We start from the raw sequence: 22840 nt of genomic DNA on the forward strand, positions 1-22840 counted from the left end.
AGTAAGAGACGGAGGGAAGACATGTACAAGAATATTTATTGCAGCTCTTTTTATTTTAGTAAGGAATAGGTACAAAAAATAGGTGCCCATCAGCTGAGGAATGTCTGAACAAATTGTGGCATATGAATGCAAAGGAATTTATTTTTCATTTATATATAGACATTTTGTGTGTGTGTGTGTGTGTGTGTGTGTGTGTGTGTGTGTATTCTAAGAGACATCCAATATCTTGATTTGTTTGCCTGGCTATACATGTTTGTTATATGGGAGGGCTTTTGCTTGGGAAAAGTAAACTGGTAGGTAGGAGTAGATGAATAAAAAAGAACATTAGTAAAACATTTTAAAAGTTAAATTTTTTTGTTTAGGTGACACTTTTGAAAATTATCTATTTCATGAAAACATAATTCTGCTTCCATAACCAGTTTACTGTAGAAATCCCTTCTTAATCATATAACTGCAAACCACATTTAATTAGCTGCATTGATTATAAGTTTATAATGAACTATTTCAAATTTCCGCTCGGTTATGGGGGAGAAAGAGATCCAAGGTCTTTTATTCCTTCAAATGAATTTTGTTATTATTTTGCTAAGTATCATAGTGGATAGAGTGCTGGAATTGCCATCAAGAAGAGATGAGTTCAAATTTGGCCTCAGACACTTAGTAACTGTATGATCTTGGTCAAGTCATTCAACTTCTCTCTGCCCTCATTTCCACAACTCTAAAATAGGGATAATAATAGTACCTACCTCCCAAGGTTGTTATAGGGATCAAATGAGATAATATTTGTATTGTGCTTGTTACAGTCCATGGCACATAATAATACTTAATATTAAGTACTAACAAATTTTTCTTTCCTTCTTTACTTTCTTCTTTTTCCTTCCTTTCCTCCCTTTCTTCTTCTCTCTCTCTATCTTTTTTTTTTTTGGTGAGGCAGTTGGGGTTAAGTGACTTGCTCAGAGTCACACAGCTAGTGAGTGTTATGTGTCTGAGGTCAGAGCTGAACTCAGGTCCTCCTGACTCCAGGGCCCATGCTCTATCCACTGTGCCACCTAGCTGCTCCCCTACCTTTCTTCTGTATGATGAAAGAACATTGGATTTGAAGCCAAAATCATATGTGACTTTGGTCGAGTCACTTAATTTCCCTGTGCCTCAATTTCTTCATCTGTAAAATGGAGAGTATGGTCTAGATTATCTCAAAGATATTTTACAACTCTTAAGCCTAGGATCATATAAAATTTAGCTATACTACTTTGTATCACATTTTCATAAGATCATAGGATTGAATAATATTTAAAGAGGTATGAAAAAAGCATGCTTGTAGTTTCAGTGAAGTAATCTCCTTGTCTGTATTAGAACATGGTATTGGGAGAAATGAAAGAAGACAACATAGCTATTTTTGGAGAACTGGATAGATGGATTTAATCTCCAACCTTTGTAATACAATTTGAAGCTGTTACTGTATGGTCTTAATTCAGGGGTGGGGAACCTGTGGCCTCGAGGCTGAAGTTTCCCCACCCCTGGTCTAATTAATTAATTCTGTGTTGCAGTATTATAATTATGGAACCATAATCCTATAATCATAGTTTTACTTGGCACCCCAAATTACTTTTTTTTAAAAAAATGTGATTGTTATGAAAGAATGAAATGAAGGAAAGTAGCTACATAGAAGACATAGAATTACCCAGATTCAAATTATAAAACAATAATAATAAAACCATTTGGTTAAAAATAAAGAAGTAAATCAATAAACAATAAAAATAATAGCTAACATTTATATAGCACTTTAAGGTTTGCAAAGCACTTTTACACATATTTCCTCACAGCAACTCTAGGGGTAGGTGCTATTTTTGTCTTCATTTTACAGATGAGAAAATAGAGGCAGACAAAGGTTAATTGACTTGCCCAGGGTCACACAACTAGAGTGCAAGGCCAGATTTGAGTTCAAGATCTTTCTGACTCCAAATCCAATATTCTGTCTACTTCACCACCCTAGCTGACCCAGCAACAAACATAGAAGATCAATGCTCAGTGAACTCAAGAACACAAAATACTTGAGTAAGGGCAGGTACAAGTTTTAAATGTGAACTGCAACATAAAATCCAAAAACTTTTATTTTTCGTAGCTTAGTTGGAAAGATTGTACTACCCAGGTAATTTGATAACTAGGGAAAGAATGGAGAGAATCAGCTCTGCAGTTGCTGATATCCAAAGGAATATGATAGAATTTAGAAGTCCTACTTTGAGTTATGTGTGTATATATACATACATATGTGTGTATATACACATATACAAATATAACACCAGGCCTTTATCAGTTAACAGTTTCTCTTCTAATTTTAAATGCACTGATTTTGTTTATGCAAAAACTTTTCAATTTTATGTAATCAAAATCTATTGCAATCCTCTCTATCCTTTGTTCATGAATTCTTATTCTTTGTTCATTAATTCTTATACTTTGTTCATAAATTCTTCCCCTACCCATAGTTGTGAAAGATATTTTCTTCCTTACTGCTGTAAATTTAATAATGTTGTGACCTTTTGTATCTAAATCGTGTGTCCACTTGAAGCTTTGGTATGTAGCATGAGATGTTGGTTTGTAGCTAACTTCTCTGCTAGATTGCTTTCTAGCTTTCCAAACAGTTTTTGTGGAATAACATTGTTACCCAGTAGTTGGAAGTTTGGGGGTTTATCTGACACTGATGCTGTGTTCTTTTGATTCCAGATTCACCAAATATTTTTTTCTTAGAACAGTTAGAAAATCTATATAGAAGACTAGGAAGTACATTTTCGATAGTCATGCCTTAAACAGAGAAGGGGCTTAGTAAGTGAATTACACCACCTTACAATCATAGATTTGTAGCTGAACGAGACCTGTTAGGTCAGATTTCCAACCACATTATTTTAGAGATGAGGAAACTGAGTCCCAGAGTAGTTAAGGAAGTTGTTGCAGACAACTTCCAACAAGTAGTAAGTTACAGAACTGGGCTTTGAACCCAGGTCCTCTGAGGCCAAAACCATCATTCTTTCAACTGCTCCAAGGATTTTTAGAGATCTTAGGATCATAACTTTAGAAGAAATCTCTGAACCCATTTAATTTATACCAGGGTGGGGAACCTTCATCCTCTAGGTCCTCAGGTGCTGCCCTTTGACTAAATAAGTCCAAACTTCACAGAACAAATCCACTTAATAAAGGATTTGTTCTTGTAACTTGGACTCAGTCAAAAGGCCTCACCCAATGACCTAAAAGGCCACATGTGGCCTCAAGGCCACAGGTTCCCCACTGTTGATCTATACCCTTCCTGTCTTCCCTCCTCCCCTTCCCCTTCCATCAAGCTGATGAGGGAAAAGGCTTATGAAGATTAAGTGACTTGCTTGAGGTCACACAGTAAGTGACAGAACTACTATCCTATGCTGCTTTTAAATTAGCTAACAGAACTGTCCCTCAAGGAGAAGTTGGAGTCCAGAGTTCCCCAGCTACCTATATAACTAAACTAAGATTCAAACCCAGTTCTTCTGACTCTAAATCACTATTGGCTCTACATTGAATACTTTATTTTTAAAATTGAATTTCCAGGGATAATGATAGCAAGACTAGTTATTTGGCAGATTTTAATGGCATTTAACATAGTAATTAATTTGACTTGTGATATTTTGCTTTTTGACTAGAAGGAGGAAGAAGTGGGTTTACACTATGAGAGGCAAGTCCCTACATGTTGTATTATAACATTATATGTCATGTCTGTTGTAGAGCTTTGCCGCTTACCATTTTCCCTGAATCACTATTAAAGTAATTAACAAAGTATAAAAATTTTTACTGTTTATTTATATGTAATCTGAATCTGGGTTAAGTTCTAAATGATCACTTGTACACTGAGCAATCAGTTTGTAGACTTTTTAGTCTGTTCTTACTCAAACAGGATGTCTTATAATAGCTCACATTTACATAATGCTTTTCTTACAACATCCTTAGGAGGTCAGTAGATTGTTTTAACATCCTGGAAATGGTTTTGGCAAGTTTATATTTTATGCTTTTTGAGCAGCCTTGAATTCCTAAAGTTTTCTTTGCTCTGTTCAAGGATTTTTAGCAGTATTTAAGGATTGCTCAAAGGAATGATACATTTGCCAACTCAGAAGTGACCAATATTTGTCACTTGGGTTTTTTTTTGGGGGGGGTGTTATTTCCTTCCTGTATTTATACTGTTTCTTTCCTGTATTTAATGTAAACTAAACAAGCTTAGCACCTGTTGAGCAATTATTTGCTGTACCGAAAGATCTTTACGTGTACAGTAGATCTTTAGCCCTTTGTGCCTTTATATGTTAGCAATTTGTTCTATTTCCTTTATTCAGAAAACAGTGTAGCTAAGATCAAACACTGGATATAAGGTGATGAACTGAAGTTATGGAGTTTTTGTTGTTGTTCATATAAACACATATATGTGTGTTTATTCATATATGGTATATATGAGATAAAATTTATACAAGATGATAATGCAAATAGGCCCATTTTGCATAGTAGGCACATCTCTTTCTTTTTATCGGGTCCGTTTATTGAGAGAGCAAGTCTAATTTGTCTACTATAGATTTTTTTAAAAGCATTCCACCAAATAGAAACAGATCTTTGCTAACAATTTTCATAAGTTGACAGTGCTTTGTGTAGAGTAATGTTTTTACTTTATTATTCTAAATTTGTTTCTTGCAGATACGAAAAGGAGTATTCCTACGAGTGGTGTACGCATTAATTTAAAACTCTCATTTTTATAGCACTTTACAGTGTATGAACAACTCTGTGAGATAGGCAGTACTAGTATTATCTTTATTTTACAGATGGGAAAACTGAGATCAGTGAGGTGAACTGATTTGACTAGAATTGTACAAGTAGTAAATGTGAGAGCCAGAACTTTAAACTAAGCTTGTTTTCTCCAAGGCCAGTACTCTCCCCTGCATACCATGTTTTTCCTGTTGTCTCTTACATGGTTATGTAAGTAATTCTTGTTGAACTTGCAAGCCACTAAAACTCCTGGGTTGGTTTTGTGGGTGGTGGAGGGGAGTTTGCTCACATTAAAAAAAAAATCTAAATTAAATGTTTAATTATTTAAATTGTTAGTTAAAAAACTCAATATTCAGCATCAGTATAGCCATTCAAACTTGCTTAGTAATTATTTGCATTTAAATTAATTGTAATATGTATCATATATCAGCTCTTTTAACCATTCTAAGTCATCGTCAAGATACTTTGGCCATTCTTTTTCACTTTTTTTGCTCCTGGTTGCAGTCAAGTATGTATTTCATCTTTATGGATTTTTCCCCCCTGTATTACTTCATAAATATCTTCTCAGATTTTTAAAAATTCTTATTTGTTTTTCTTATTTGCATTGTGGTATCATATTATATACCTTAGAAGCCTTCTAATCCAACTCTTCCCTGAAAGTATTTTCTCCTCTACATACCTGAGAAGTGATCACCTTGCCTGTGCTTAAAAACTTTGAAAGGAAATCTGTTAACTCTAGAAATAACATATTCCACTTTGAGATTACTTTAATCGTTAGGAGATTTTTCCTTCTGTGACATATAAAAAGTTAGAGACATAATTACTGAGTAGACTAATCATTTTATTAATTTTGCTAACAGATAATAAAAGGGGTCAGTAGTCCTCTCAAACGGCTTCTTGACACTTAAAGCACTTGGAAGAGTGGGTGTTCCCCAGGGGCAGCAATCAGCTCTGATTAATTAACAATTAATGAAAGAATGAATATTATAGTGAGAGGTGGACCTAATCTAATGAAGGGCTGTCAGACAGGACTTAGGTTTATGTCCCTTTTACTCTCAGACCACCTCCAGCCCCCAGCAGTCTAGACAAAGGATCTACCCAGCACCCAAGCCTAAGTAGAATACGATGGACTTCCACTTATGTGGGGTCTGAACAAGATTGAGGAGAAAGTTAATATAATCTTATTATCAGCAATGTCCTTTAGATGCTGATTTGGCCTAGTAGAGAATGAGGAAATAGGAAGGGAAAAAAACCCTGGATTTCCCCAATAATTAGTTATTTAATAATCATTTCTCTCACTTCCAAAATCTGCCTCTTTGTAACTTCCAACCTTTGCTCCCTAATTCTGCCCTCTGTGGCCTAGAAGAAGCAACCTTTCTTCCACCTGACCTTCATTCCCCTGCTTAAAAAGTTTTAGTGGTTCCCTATTGCCTCTAGGTTGAAATACAGACTCCTCAATTTGGCATTTAAAAACCTTTACTAGCTGTCTCCAGTCAACCTTCCTAGGTTCACCGTCTCCAAATCCATCATACTTTCAGATGGACTACCTTGCCTTCTGTAGGCTGTCATATGGAATTAAAAAAAAAAACTTTTACTATTAATTAAATTTACTTTATTTTTTTTCATTGACAAGTAAAGATGATCAAGAACAAAAGACAAAAAATAAAAATTAGTACAAGACTAGAAGAAAAAATAAATTTAAAAAGACATGATATGTATTTAAACAACTTCTACCTGAATACTCCAACCTGAAACATCATGTATAATAAAAAATGGTATATGGACACCAATTACAGTAATTCCATATAGAAATTCACCAAGGGAAGGGAAATAATCATTTGTATGACCACTTACTCTGTGCCAAGCAGTATGCTCATCTGCAAATATCATCTCATTTGATCCTCATAATAACCTTGTGATGTAGTTGTTATTATTATCCTCATTTTGCAGTTGAAGAAACTGGGACAAACAGAAGTTAAGTGACTTGCTCAGGGTCACACAGTGAGTGTCTAAGGCTGGATTTGAATTCAGGGTTTCTATCCACTGTGCCATCAGCTGCCTCATAAATTGTCATAACAAGGAGACTAAATGAGCCTGAAAAACACCATAATCAGGAAGCGGTTGACTTTCATAAGCAGAGAATTATTGTAGCCACTGGCAACACCAGTTTTTATTCTAAGTCCATTTGTAAAATCTTATGGAGAAGCATGATGGCTTTGTTATAAGCACTGTCACCTCATAAAACAGAAACCATAAAGAATAAAATCATTTTAAAGAGAGTTTAGTGAGAGATTTGACTAAAGGTTACCCTGAGGGCATTTCAGGATGAAAATGGAAGACTGAAAAAACAGAAAAAGGTGGAAAAGATTTGTAAAGATTTTTGTAAACCAGTTTTTCCCCCCTAATTACTTTAGAAGCACCACATTTGGACTCAGCATCATAGTCTTATATTTTCATATAGAAGAAATAGAAATGGTACTAAGGAGAACAAAGACAGGAAAAGGAATAATGGATTAGACCAAATGTGTGTGTAGAGGAGATAGCTGCTACAGAAGACTCAGGAGGTAATTGAGGGACTGATTCAGAAGCAGTCTAAAGGAGGGGAAGATATCAAAGATGTGGACAAAAATCTCAGACCTAACTACTATTGGAAAAAAAAAGGGACTTGGAGAATGTCTACCAGGCTATATATATAAAAAATGTTTCAGAATCCTATTCATATTCATCAAGGACTTCTTCAATGAGGGTATTAATAAGAAAAAGGAAGGCTTTCATAAGTCATATCCCACACTAGACTGCATCTTTACCATCACACAATTGACAGCAATAGGGATTTTAAGATCGCACTCTTTTTGCTTGATTATTTAAAAGCTTGATTAAGTAGAGCAAAATGCCATATTTTCAAAGCAAAGTATTCACCATTCATACTTTGCACTCCTTCAAGAGCCCTTGAAAGATATAACCTTCAGTAGGCAAGGCATAGAACTAGGAGATATATGCTTTCCAAAGTTGTTTGCTGCAGTAGTGAAATGTCCAAGAGGTCTATAAGAATTCAGATTAATCATCTGCTCAGGAAGAACCAAGTGGATGAAGACTTTCTACTGCCCAGATTTTTCTCTGGGTGTAAATGACCAACCATTCAAATTAATGAGTTTGGCTCATAATTAATCAGGAAGAAGAGAAAGGGCTGGATTGCTATTAAGAATTTGAACTATTCCTGGAGTGAACCTCAACTTTCTCCCTGAAACAAAGACCCATCTTTTTAATCAGTATTCTGTTGATAATGGTGTGTGGATTACAAGTCATATAATCCTACACTTTCTAAAGAATTAAAAATAGTTATTGCACAGAGGGAAACATAGACGTGCATGGTGGGCGTAATTAGGCTGTAACATTAACAACTAAGGAACTTGGAAGAATGGAAAGTAAAAGATCTCTTTAGAGAAATGGAAGCATAAAGACTGTACCTGTACTTTCATTGGTATAGGGAACTCCTGGATGAGGAGCCTCCCTCTACTAATATAAATCAGGACCTCTGCAGCTTAGAGTCTTAGAAATTTGCCTAGAGCTCTGAGAAGATGTGTGACCTCCTCAGGGTCACATAACTAGTATGCGTCAGAGAAGCACAGGAGCAGAAAAAGAAAATGGGCTAATTACTGTGACGTAAGAAAAAAAATTGTCCATCATGTCTGATGGATCTCCTGTGGGACAGTTATAGGAGAATGTAAACATTAGCTACTTAGAACCATGAATGGATTGCCATCTGCACTGTTAGAGAGATGAAATTGCAGATCACTCAAGCATAAAATAGATAACTTTTCATGCAAGTTTGACAGGCTTTTCTCCCTTCCTAGCTCAGTAGCGGTTCACTTATTAACAATCTGTGCTTAGTTGTTCTTTCTTTACTTGTGCTATATGGGTTTCCTCACAAAAGAGACCTAATAAAAAGGCCTTTTTTTTTAAATAGAAGTATCTTGCTTCACTTATGTTTGTTATTCTCTAACAGGATTAGTGTCTGTAACAGTCCTTGAAGGATAGCCTACATGTTAAAGATATTCTATTATTAATAAAGAATTATTTTGTTTCAGCTATTAACCTTTCCACTGGTATGTGGAAAAATGTTAATTTTAATGCTACATCATTTAATGGACAAATGTTCCATGTTTAAATTTTATTGTTTTACATGAAGTTTTGGTAAGTAGCCACATAAGAGATCCAAGAACCACTAACCAAAGGGGAAGAGGGTAGGCAGGGTGGGGCAGGATTTAGCAAAAGTAATCAGTATATTGAAAAAGCCTGAAAAATATATGCAGTGCTCCATATCTCTGTACTTCTCATCTCTTCAGAGGAGATAGAGGGAGATGCCTTCTTCTTTGAGGCCATTCTTGTTCTTTGTAAGTCTTAAGTATTCACTTTCAGTTATTTAGTGGTGTTTCTTTCTATTTACATTGTTGTAGCCATTATAGATATTGTTTTCTCGACTTTGCTTATTTTACTCTGCATCAGTTCATGTAAGTCTTTTTATGCTTCTCTGTATTCCCTTCTGGCTTTCTTACTGTCTTCTAGACTTTAAAACCAAGCCTCTTGCTGCTGTCTCCCAAGCCAACCTTTATTCTTCTCCCACCCCTTTTCCTGACTTCTGGATTTCACAACCATGTCACTGTACTGACTTCCTCTCTCCCATTCCTTCCCGTCCACTTTTCAGTTCCCATTTTTGTATTATCTTCTCCCATTGGAATGTAAGTTCGAAGAAGGAAACAAACATTTATCAATGCCCACTATATGCATTTTGCTAATATCTCATTTGGTGCTTACAACAAAACTTGGGAGGTAGATGCTGTTGTTATATTTTATATTTGAGGAAACTGAGGCAGACAGAGCTTAAGTGTCCCACAGCTCTGAAGTGTTTGAGGCCAGATTTGAATTGTAGTTTTTCTGACTCCCCAGTGTTCTCTCTGTTGTGCTTTGCATGAGGTCAGGGACTGTTTTTGTTGTTGTTTTGTTTAATTTTGCTTGTTTTGGTTTGTTTTTGCTTATATTTGTATATCCAGTGCTTAGCATAGTGTCTGACCCTTTAATAAGCCCTTAATAAATATTTGTTTCCTTCCTTCATATTCATCATATTAATTTCTTACAGCACAGCAATACTCCATTACATTCATATACCATCATTTGTTTAGCTCTTCACCAATCAGTAGACATACCTACTTTGCTTCTAGTTCTTTGAAGTGAGTAAATATTTTAGTGTATTTGAGGACTTCCTTAGGATCTACACCTACCAGTGAGATCTCTGGGTCAAAGCGTAGGGACATTTTAGGCACTTTTTTTTGCATAATTCCAAATTATATTACAATATGTTTATACTGATTCACAGATGTACTAACGTGCCTATCTTTCCACAGCCCCTCCAACATTAACTATTCCCATCTTTTGTCATCTGCCTTTTTTTCTGAGTGTGATTTGAAACCTCACAGTTGTCGTAATGTACGTTTCTTCCATTAATGATTGGGAACATTGTTTAATAGTTTTTATTTCTCCTTTTGGAAACTTTGTTCATATTCTTTAACTACTATTAGAGAATGGCTTTTGGATATAGATCTAGGTATATAAATACATAATATCTAGATAAACAAGTACATATATCTAGATATATAACCCAAAGTCATATAGCTATTGACCATATATATCTTGTATACCAAACCCTCATCTGAGAAATTTGATAAAGATTTTCAGATTTAACCATTTCCCTTCTTATCCTAAATGCATTAATTTTGTTTGTACAGAAGGTTTTCCATTTTATATAATCAAAAGCATTTTATCCCTTGTGATTGTCTCTGTCCTTTGTGTGGTTAAGGGTATATTTCATATTCTAATATATGTTCTAAGCGGATATGTAACCTTAAGAGTAAAGGTTATAATACAAAAATATTAAAAGAAAAGCAGATCATATCTTCCTCATGGCTATGAGATGTGTGTGTGTGTGTGTGTGTGTGTATTTATATTTATATTTATATTTTTTTTTTTGCTTTTTGCTAGGCAATTGGGGTTAAGGGTCACACAGCTAGCATGTGTTGTGTGTCTGAGACCGGATTTGAACTCAGGTCCTCCTGACTTCAAGGCCGGAGCTCTATCCACTGCGCCACTTAGCTGCCCCCGAGGAGATATATTCTTAACCAAACACAGATTAGTGGCAATTATGAAAGATACAGTTTATAACTTTGATTACACGAAACTAAAAGCTACTGCACAACAAAATTAATGCACATAGGATAAGAAGAGATGCAGTGATGAGGGGAAAAAATCTTCATAACAATCAGACTTCTGATAAGGGTTTGTATCCAAAATATAGAAACAATTAGAATATATGTAAAACCAAAAGCTATAATTCAGTAGTCAGAGGATATGAAGAAACAGTTCTCAAAGGCAGAATTGTGAAGTAATAACAACATGAAAAAATGATTCAAATCACTAATAATAAAAGAAATATAAATCAAAACAACACTGAGATTTTACCTTACACCTTGCAAAATGCAAGATGACAAAATTGAAAGATAACAAAAGATGGGAGTAGTTAGTGTTAGAGACGTTACGGGAAGATAGACACACCAGCCAGTTGTTAGTGAAGCCATGAATTAGTACAATCATTTTGGAGTTATGTAAATAAAGTGACTAAAATGTTGTACTCTTTGATTCAGAGATTCTGGTACTTGGCTTATACACCAAGGAGGTCATGAATAAGAAGACTGTCTCTGTACTCATCAAAATTTTTATTTTTTGCACTTTTTGTCAGAGTAAAGAATTACAGACTAGATGCCTATCACTTGGGAATGGCTAAACAAAGTGTGGTACATTAATTTAATGGGATAGTACTGTACTATGAGAAATGATCAATATGATGAATGCAGAGAAGCATGGAAAGATCTACATGAGTCTGATGCAGAGTGAAGTAAGCAAAACCAAGAAAACAATATATAAAATGATTAGAAAATCAAATGAGATAATATCTGTACAGTACTCAGCACAGTGCCTACACACAGAGGGCACTAAATAAATGCTTGTTTCTTTTCTACAAAAATGTAAATGGAAAGAACAGCCACAAAGAATGGAGATGAGAAGACACCCTCACACCCCTTTGCAAAAGTGGGAAAGGTTCATTGTACACATTTTCAGACTTTTTCAACATATTGTCCAGTTATGCTGACTTTTTTCTCTTTTCTTTCTTTAAAAAATGTTATGATACAGCTCTCAGAGAGGACAAAGAGGGATTGTGGGGAAATTATGGTAATGTAAAAATAACATCAACAAAACACTTAAAACTAAAAAGAATGTGACTCCTACTCATTGCAATGAAAGGTATATGATCTTCTCTTCTAATTTTTTATAGCATGATCTTTAATTTTAAGGTCATGTAAATTTTGAATCTATTGTTGAATATGACATGTTGGTCTAAGCCTACTGATTTCCAGAAGTTTTTATCAAATAGAGAATTCTTTCCTGAGTATTTTATGTTTTGGGATTTATGGAACACTGGGTTGAGTTCCATTTTTTTCTGTTTCTCCCTTGTCTAATCTGTTTTGTTGATCTGCATCTCCATTTTTAGCTAATACCAAATGGTTTTGATGACTGCTATTTTATATAATAGTTTGAGAGATGGCAGCATTTTCATACATTGCCACGTACACAGATCACAACTAATGCCCTTAAATTGATAAAAAGTAACTATTGATACCTGTTCTCTCTGTTTCTAGTCTCTCCCATCTCTAATCCATTCTTGACATAGCTGCCAAAATAATCTTTCCAAGACATAGGTCTGACCATTGTCAAGGGAAAAAAAAATCTGTACTCTTGAGTTTAGGCACAAACCTGCCAAAAAAAACCCCACCTTTTTTTAAAATATAATTTTGGATTATTATAAACCTAGGCATTTTTCAGCTTAGAGAGAGAAATGTCCAAACTGACAAAGTCTTCTCCTTCCATTGGATAGCTCTCTAATAAAAGTTATTTTTAAGTTCTAATTCATAGCATTTTTGAACAAGGAATATACTTTACTGTTAAGATCGTACGGGCTGGCCAGAATTTAGGTAAGTTTGCTTCATGAAGCAGAATGATAGTCACTAAATTTTTTGCACTCTTTTGGAGAATCGTTTTCCTAAAACCATTCAACTCTTCTTTGGCCACTTCCCTTAACTGAAACTTCTTCCTCCACTAAGGTGGATCATTAGTGCCTGTTCTCTTGAGGGGAGGGAGAAAGAGACCACTACTCTTAGGTAGAAGAGTCAAAGACCCCTTTCCCATATCTGGTCACTAGCCTACTTATTTGAGGGAAGTCTTTCTTGGCCTTACCTAACGAAGGCTAAAGAAGGGAGTACAAGATACTATTTCAGAGTTCAGAGTTAAAGACTGATGGGGTTTCTCTCTCAGGTTAGTGCAAAGACTTCAGACTAGGGAAATTTTAAAATGCTTTCTTCATATTTCTGAAATATTTGTTTACCACCTCATTCCCTTCATTCAAAAACCGTTTATGGCATTCCCTATTTTACCTACTTTTCTAGCCTTATCTTACACTATTCCCTATCATGAATTCTACATTACAGTCAAAATGGACTACATTCGACTTTGTCAGAACTTAGAGCTCCATCACTCCCCTCTATGCATACTTGGTATGCATTCTCTTTTCATCCCATTTATATCATAGGGCTGCATTCAGATGCATCTGAGAGATGGTGATTGTAACCAAGCCCTTGGGGGGACGGACTTTGGAAAGAAGGAATATTTATGTATATGAATTTTTATCGCACATTCTGCTCATCATTGGGAGGCATTTAATTTTATTTTACAGTCTGAATAGAGAAAAATAATTCTTATTTTAATACCCTACATGAAGATTTGAGACTTTCTTACCAAAATTTTAGTTTATCATCTAGTAAACATGGTTTCCAACATCTAGTAAATTGTAATTCTCATGCTATGCATTTTGTGTTAGCTGTGTCTTTTATGTTTGTGTAGAGAAGGTACCTAGGTACCTCTTTCTCATTGCCCTGCTAATAAGGAACTTTTTTTTTCTGGCACTGATGAGACTCATGTCTAAATCCTTTGTCCCAGAGATCCTTTTGCTGGCAATATGTATCTATATTTTTGTATAGATATAGTTGGTAGGAAATGACTGGAAGCAAAGTATACCTATCATATGGATATTTCTTAAACATAAATGTAATGGAATATTACTGTGGGAAGATTGAGATGATATGATAAAAAATGAAGTAAGCATAACCAGGGAAAAAACATAAACAAAGACTACAGTAATACAAATAGAACAAAAAGAGAAACTGAATGTTTTTTTAATTACAGACCAGTGAACCTGGCCTCTAGAGAAAATTAGTTAAAATGCACTTTCATTTCATTGCAGAAATGGGGAGAACTGTAAGTATAGGACATTACAAATACAGTCAGATTTGGCTGTTAGTTGATTTTGGTGAAATGATTCTTTTTTACTCTTTTGAATTGTTTGTTATAAGGGATGGTTTACTGGACAGGGAAGTGAAAGACTAGTCACAAATGAAGGTGATATAGACAGCTAGGTGGCGCAATGGGTGGGATTCTGAGCCTGAAATCATTAAGACCTGAGTTCACATCCTGCCTCCAACACTGACTAGCTGTATGGCCCTGGACAGGTCACTTAACCTCTGTTTGCCTTAGTTTCTTCCTCTGTAACTCACCTACCAATTTTGCTGTGAGATTCAAATGAGATAATAAATTTAAAACTCTTAGCACAGTACTAGGCACATGTTGTTGGGTTGTTTTTCAGTCATGTCCAACCCTCTGTGACTCCATTTGGGATTTTCTTGGCAGAGATACTGAAGTACTTTGCCATTTTTTTCTCCAGCTCATTTTACAGATGAGGAACTGAGGCCAACAGAGTTAAGTGACTTGCCCAGGGTCACACAGCTATAAGTATTAAGGCCAGATTTGACCTCAGGAAATGAGGGAGTCTTCCTGACTTCAGGCCCAGCACTCTTATCCACTGTGGCACCTACCTGCCTTTCTAGAACATAGTAAGTACTATATAAATGATAGTGATTGTTATGTAAAAACAAGATAGCAAATTTTGGTTTTGGGTTATAAATGAGACTTCTATTTCAGGAATAATATCAGAAATTTGATAAACTTATACTGTTGGATTATTTTAGTATAAAATTGAGGGAAGAGAATGTTTTATCTACCAAGAACCACTGATCAATAGGAAAAAATTTTAAAGAGTAGATAAAAATAAAAAGCAACTCCTAATTTTCTTTTCAGTGAACAAGCAGTTTTTTTCCCTTGAATAAACACTCCAACTTCCTTTCTGTTGAAATTTAGAATAAGAAAACAAACTTTATTCAAGAAATACAAACATTCATCCAACAAGCATTTATTAAGCATTACTTGATGCCAGGCACTATAATAAGTGCTAAGTTACAAAGACAAAAATGTACAATCCCTGTCCTCAGCTAATTAACATTTGTTTTTTGACTGGACCTGTGATTTTATTAGTGTAGAGAACTCCTAGTGAGGAAACTTCCTCTACCAATACAATTACACATCAGCTCTTAGATTTGTCTAAAGTATTGAGAGGTTAAGTTGTTTGTCCAGGCCAAAGTAGCAGGCATATACACCTTCCCGACTTTGAGGTCACCTCTCTCCTCTGGGCAATGCTGTTTCTCTACGTTCTGTTGTACTGTCTGGAAATTCACTTTATTTGTTGCCTCAGTTTACACCCTCATCCTCTTTATGAGCTGGAGATTTAGGATAAGGGGACCTTGGGAAACCTGGAGAGGATCTTCTTTCTCATTCCTAGCCCTACTTTTCCCTTTTTGTCTAGATGATAAATAGGATCCTATGCTGAAGATGCCTACTTAGTAGTTAGAGCCTGTGTGACCTTAATCCATTGCTTGACTCCTGTGAGCCTCAGTTTCCTCATTTGTAAAATAAGGTTAGACTAGGAAAAGGAAAGAGATATATTCAGAAAAGAAGGTAATGTAAATTTAGAATAGAAAACAAAATCTTACTCAAGAAATAAAATCATTCATTCAACAAGCATTTGTTAAGCACTTAACCATATGGCAGGTATGATGTTCAGTGCTAAGGATACAAAGACAAAAATGGTATAGTCCTTATCCTCAAAGCGCTTACAGTTCCTTGGTTCTTTCTTGACTGGACCTGTGATGCCTTCTAAAGTCCCTTCCCACTATAGGTCTATTTGTCTGTAGATAGATAAACATATATGCAAATACATACACTTTACTATTTGATATTTTATTCCAAACTTTTGAGTAGGGAAGTAGCATAATGGACCTCTTACAGAATGCTTTACATTTATCATTTCACTTGAGCCCCACGTTTAGCCTGTGAGCTAGTACAACAGATACTTCCTCAATTATACATATGTAGAAATTGAGACTGAGAGGTTACATGACATGCCTATTGTCATATACCTAGTACAGGATGCTAGATTCATACTCACTTCTTCCTGATTCTAAAATTCAGCTCCCTGCCCACTAGACGATATCGTTTAGACTGGATTAGAATTGAAAGATATAAGGAGAAAAGAAGATAATATAGTAGTTTATATGAGATGATGAAGACTTGAACTGGGTGATGGCGGTAGAATGGAAAGGAAGGAATGGGTATGAGGGACATGGAGGAGAAATCAACAGGATGATGATGGGTTGGTAAAGAAGTTAATGATGACTGAAGTTTTGAGCCTGTACTGTTAACAGAAATAGAGGCTGGTTGGAGGAAGAAAAAATGATTTCATTTTAGATGTGTTGACTTTGAGGTGCAGGAAGTCTTGGCAGTTAAAATGGAAGATTGGGACTCCAGAGAGAATTGTGGACTGAAGACTTTGGGCATCAACATAGTGGTGATAATTTAAGCAGTGGCAATGGAGATGAGGAAAGAAGACTTAGGAAGACTATCTTAGAGGAAAGGAAAATTTAGAGGAAGTAAAACTAAGATAGTGTTCTGTCACTTTAGCAACGGAAGGGAGTTTCAGTGAGTTGGTGAGCAATCTCAGATGCTACAAAGAGACCAAGGAAAATGGAAAAAAAGGCCATTGGATTTGCTGAGTAAGAGGACATTGATGACTCTTAAGAGAATAGTTTGTTTTCTAGAGGGTGGTCATAGGAGAGAACCAAATTAGGAGTGGCCGAGGAGTAAGTAAGTCAGAGTAGAGTGGAGTATTGACTATTCTTTCAATGAATTTGGCAGCGATAGGATGGAAAGAGAGAATGTTAGTGTGAAGAGCTTGATTGGACCAGAGCTGATGTGAAAAGTTCTTGGAAGAGGTTGTGCTGAGGAGCACAGAAGAGAGTGCTAGCAAGGAGCATCTCTTCTGTAGGAGAGTATTGGGTGAAGTTACAGAGATTTTTAAACTAGAAAGAAAAAGAAACTACATAAGTTCACATCCGATGGCCTAAGTCTTCTTGGTAAACTAGGGAGTAGGCCACCAGGAAGCTAGAAAAGGTAAATAAAGGTGCTGTCTTTCCATAGTGTGATATGTGTATATGATTGTAAGACATGCACTTTGTCACTTTTGTTTTGTGGAGGTAGGTTTCTGGACCAGTTTGGGTTGTGTCCAGTTTCGATAATGTGTCACCAGGGCACAGAGTTTGGATTTAAAACCAATTTTTTTTTAAGGCAATTGGGGTTAAGTGACTTGCCCAAGGCCACACGGCTACTAAGTATCAAGTGGTTGGTCTGAGGCCGAGTTTGAACTCAGGTCCCCCTTACTTCAGGGCCAGTGCTGTATCCACTGCACCACCTAGCTGCCCCTAAAACCAAATTTTAAAGCCCAGGCTCACTTCTTTTATTAAATGTTTGGTGGAGATACTAAATACCAGAGGAAAAGACCAAAAATGGTTATTGGAAGAAAAAGGTAAAACGGTTACAGAATATTTTAAAACCTAGGCAATTCCTTTAATTTTAGTGGAACTGGAGTGGTTCAAGTGGAAGAGGATTGGCTCTGGAATAAGAAGACATGAGTTTAAGTTTCATCTTTCCTGTTAATTGCCTTTGTGGCATTGAGCAACTCACTTCGTCTACTGGATCTCATTTGCCTCATACAGAAAATGAGGGATTGTTCTGGATGATTCTCTCCAGCCCTTGTGATCCCATGATCTAAGTCTGAAAAGGAATTATCCATTGTACAGGTTAAATCTTATTATGATAAACTCCAAAATCCAGTTGTGATGCTGCAGTTTTTAAAGTTAGATATTACTTAAAATAAATGAACTTGGAAATCTTTTGTTTATATATAAAAGTTTGGGAGAAGGACATTTAAATTGGATCTTTTATTTAGCCTTCAAAATGCTTAATATATTTTGAAAGCAGTGATAGATATTTTCTTAGAAAATCTAAGCACATATTTTGTATATAAAAGTGATTTTTTAAAAAATCAACTTTGTTCTCACTTTTTCTTCATTTTCTTTGTAATGCCCTGCATTTTATGGATTTCTATCCAATAAGTTTTTGTTATTGTGATTGTATAATCTAAGAATGATAGTAGTATTTTCTTAAGGTCAGTATTAAGAACCTAAAGTCCCCCCTGACTTGTTGGGTTGCAAAGTGATAGTATTCATATTCAAATTTACAAGTGAATATTTGGTAGGGAGTAAAACAATTTATGTATTTTGGAGGCTATGTAATTTTCTAGGGGAGGGGTTCTTAACTTTGGGACCCCGAAAGGGTCCATGTATACATTTAAGGGGGTTAGTGAAGTTGTTTGTTTTCTTAAAATATTTTTTATAACTATTTCAGTATAATTCATTTCCTGTGTAATCCTACATATTTTATTTTATACATTTAAAAAGGTTGAGAAGGAATCCATAAATTTCACCAGGCTGCCATAGGGGTACGTGACACAAAAAAGGTTCAGAAAGGAATACTTACTCCAAGTCTGTCTTCAGCTATAAAACCTTCAGTAATTACTCTTTGAAAATTGATTAGTTGTCATAATTGCAAAAGGCACATATTTAATTCTGAGCCAAAAATCTATAGATATTGTTTATCTATCTTTGAAATTATACTTGTGATCTCTTTACTTCTCTGTGGCTTTTGATTGACTTTCCTGTTGGCTAGCTTTTTTCCAGCTTGTCATCTGGCCAGGTAGATTATCTGTTACTTGGATTTAGTCTTGATTCTTGACAGAACAAAACAATTCTTTAAGTAGAACTTCCCTTTTGTTGTATGGTACATAAATCATTTTGTTTCTATGTTTATTTAATTTGGGAGGCATTAAATTTGCTCTTATCAAGTATTTACATAAAATTTGAAAGTATCCTAATGATATGTATGCCAAAGATAAAGTACATAATGTCTTATTATGAATATTTTTGTTTTGAGATTTAGCATCATAAATTCATTCTTCCAGTTGGCTTTAGTAGTAACTACCAAAAACAGTGAGTGTTTATCATTCTTATTAGTTCACCTGGGCTTTGAGATTTTGTAAGAAACAAAATATGACCATATTATAATTTGAATTCAGAATTATAATGTTGGAAATTATTTTTTTCAGATTACAAATTATGTAAGTGTATATTCATTCATTTTTTAATTTCTACAAGTAGTTTGAGAATCAATAATTTAAGAAGAATGGCTGTGGACTTTTTACTCTTGGTTACATCCATTTTTATTTCAGTAAAATGAATGTAATATATCTGCCAAAATAACTTTCAGTATTGAAATCTTGAAACATAGACATTTTCCACTGATTTAAGAAAAATCTAATTATACTCTAATTTTCTTTAAATGGAAGCAAATCACATTTTGTACATTTTTTAAAAAGCCGAACAGGAAATGACTTTTATTTTTTAAGAAGGACTGTTCTTTTGACTGTTAGGAAGAAATTCTGGGACTGGGTTTCAAACTTCACTATATAAACTGATGATTTTATATTTGGTTTATGTTTTAAAAGATAAACAGTTCTTTGGGTTAGGGCAGATTTTTAACTGTGACTAATAGAAGATTTTTTTTAAATTGTACTTTGGGGCTAGCACATATTGTAGTGAATGCATGTGATACATTAATTCAAGTATTTCTGCTGCCTGAAGTTTAGCCACGCCCCAAAGCAGCCTAAATTTTTGTCTGTATCCCACCCCCTTTTGCTTTCGTGCTCTCTGCTTGCGCTTTCTGGATCTCATTTTACCTCCTTCCCTTTGTCTCCTTTTATAAATGAGAAAAAAAACAACAGTTTTCTGCAACTGAACAAGCAAAGCGGTTGGAGAAGAAATATCTTGAGCAGTTTTTATTTGTGCCAATACAGAAGTGCTTTGTGGTGGGCCATCTGGATTGGGAGGATTTCCTCAGAATTCCAAGTATGCCGTCAGATTTAGAGAGCTGGGATTTGTTCTGAAACTCTGGGAAGGCAGCAGGGAACGTAGACAAGAACTGGTTTATAGTGCTTGTAATGTAGGTGGCAAGAATGGAAGACAGCTTGCCTAGTCTCGATTCACTATGTGATACTTCTACACTTATGAACTTCTGCACTGGTAATGTATCTTTCTTCTTTCCTGGGAATTCAAGTGGGGCCTCACAAATTTTACCATTCATGACAAAAAGAGTCTGATGTAGAAGATTAAAAGAATGAATTTTCTCTTGATCAGATCTTTTTCAAACACATGTATGTCCATAAGTAGTATAAATATTTACCTACTTTTTTTTAAAGACTCTAATTTCAGTTAACTCTGAACCCTCTTTTTAAACAAAGATACGTGCTTGCCAAGGAGTTATACTAGTTTATTAGAGATTGGTTTAAAGAACTAAAAAGAAAGGTCTTTCTAACAATTAAATACAACTGCATAAAACTACAGAACAGAATGAAAGTAACTTAAATCATAATGTAGAAGGAAAAATTTTCACAGTAGTTTTTAAATTGAAATCTAAATCATTTAAATAATCAGAACCACCTAACTGAACTTGGAGCTTTTGTTTTTTAAGAAGTCTAAGAGACTTTACTAAAATTGCATTAGCTAAATGTTTTAATCTTTACATTAAGGCTTTATGGCAGCCACCTTAATTAAAGGGGTACTGGTGGTTAGAAGTGGTTTAAAAAAATTCTACAGGGTATAGTAATTGTAGAAAGCATCTAGTATGATTGCAAAATTGGTTTCCTCAATTTTCCTTTTTCTTTTTAAATTGTGTTTGCATGTAAATTTTTATGACTCTTTACAAAAAAATTCTTTATGTCAAAGGGCATAATTGATTTTCTGACTCTAATGATTATTATTTACAAGTATTTTTTCAATCAAAGGGCACTTTTAGTCATCAAATTGCAATATGTTAAGAAACATTTTCTTAACTTTAACTGTTAAACTGACTAGAGAGAACTTCGTTAAGAAAACCTAAATGTAGGTGTTACATTAGATAAATAGAAATAATTTATTGTACAAATAGACAACTTTGTATTAATCACTAATTTAAATGTATAAATATGTGAAATCCTTTGATTATAAGATTCATATCTATATTTGGTTTTCTGTGATAAATTAGCTATTTCAGAATTCTAAATGCTTTCAGTTATGAAATTTCATTCTTCTAAGGTGTAATAATTTATAAACCATTTCTGTCTTATCTTTAAAAATAGATTTAGGTAATGTTTACAAATAGAACACTGTGTAATAATGTGGCTGAACTCAGTACCTTCAGTGTAAATTTGCTGATCTATAATGACAAGTCAGAATCTCTTTGATGAAAATTTGTAAATTTTTTACAGCAATACCAGTTGAAACAGATCTTTTGTCATTTAATTCTTTGGACATTTATGGTGTCTCTAAAGTTAGTGCTGAAAATGTATATTTTTATGAAATTGTAATTTTGGTTCCATTTTTATGTAGTGGCTAGACAGATTTACAAAAAAACCCAACTTTTTGAGAATATGATGAATGAAAACATTTACTATACAATTACTATTAAGTTTTTAAAGGTCATTATATAATTTTTATCCTGCAAGAAATCTAGTGAAAACAGTTTTCTTGGAACCCAAACTAGTCTTATTAAAACAGTTGGTATACCTGATTTCTGCATTTTCTATTTACTATATCAAATTTTAAACCCCATTTAATTAAAGACTATGGCTGTTTGTGCATTCTTTGATCAGATATACTCATGAGTCCCATTTCCATTACATAATTATGTTTTGCAATGCACATTGACCGCAGGGTTCCCCACTACTATGGTACCATGGAAGTGCCACAGAGAACTCATAAGGGTGCACCAGAATATTTTAAATTTTCAAGGGAAACACAGCCACGCAGATTACTAGTTTAATGTAATTCACAGTTGCAACGTTAAATTGTGCTACATTCCCTTCTAGTTCTCAAATGGTTAAAATGTGGTTTTGTTTACTCATGCTTTTGGTTATTCCAGTAACTTCTCTACTTATGGGTTTGTGATGCTTTATCTTTTCACAGCTTATTTTCGGCATTGTGGCTATGATAAAAAGCAGGTACCATACAAAAATCATTGTGCAGCAGGAGATCAGGGCGGTGTCCAATCTAATTGAAAGATTTGAAAAATCGTGCAGTGACCAATAGGTGTACACATCCCGTTATCAAGTAATCATGGTTATTTAAGAATGAAATAAAAATGTTATCTTTTTCTTTCAGTTTTTGTGTATTATTTTTTCAAAAGGCTAATAAGTTGTTAAGACATAAATGCATATTAAGCTGTTTAAACCTAATTACTTAAACAGAACTGTTAGGTATTAGTTTTGGCCTAGAGGGTGCTGTAAAAAAAATTACTGAGACACTGAAGGTTCTGAGAAAGTTTAGGAACTTTCGCTAGCCTGTCATGTAGATGAGAACTAGATCAATTTGTTTCTTTAAGCGCTTATGAGATTTAGACCAAAAAGGAGGTATTTTACCTCATGCCTACTGTGAAATTTCCCATTCCTATCTCTCTCCTCCTACCTGAACCTAAATAATTTAATGGCCTAGAAGTGTTTTATATTTAGAAAAAGTACCTCAGAGTAAAGTTAATTTTTTGTTCATTCTTCTTTTTCTCACTGTGAATTCTTTTCTTGTCTTTGCTACTCTAAACAATG

At 34.7% G+C, this 22840-nt stretch overlaps 1 protein-coding gene across 6 annotated transcripts in view; it reads left to right on the forward strand.

Moving 5' to 3' along the window:
• EML4 (EMAP like 4) overlaps positions 1-22840 on the forward strand; it is a 181429-nt gene that overhangs the window by 33295 nt on the left and 125294 nt on the right. For 2 of the 6 annotated variants that reach the window (XM_021001222.2, XM_021001223.2), the window contains exon 1: positions 19925-20288. The exons of 1 other annotated variant lie outside the window; for it this stretch is intronic. In XM_021001222.2, coding sequence (XP_020856881.1) covers positions 20222-20288 — 67 coding nt within the window. In that variant the 5' untranslated portion in view covers positions 19925-20221. Of the gene's footprint in view, positions 1-19921; positions 20289-22840 lie in introns of those variants that run through there. 3 more of the 6 variants (XM_078149491.1, XM_021001219.2, XM_021001220.2) reach the window with 3 other exon arrangements.

This window comes from Phascolarctos cinereus, unplaced genomic scaffold, assembly GCF_003287225.1.
Source record: "Phascolarctos cinereus isolate Bilbo 61053 unplaced genomic scaffold, phaCin_HiC Scaffold_2;HRSCAF=192, whole genome shotgun sequence".
Lineage (NCBI taxonomy): Eukaryota > Metazoa > Chordata > Mammalia > Diprotodontia > Phascolarctidae > Phascolarctos > Phascolarctos cinereus.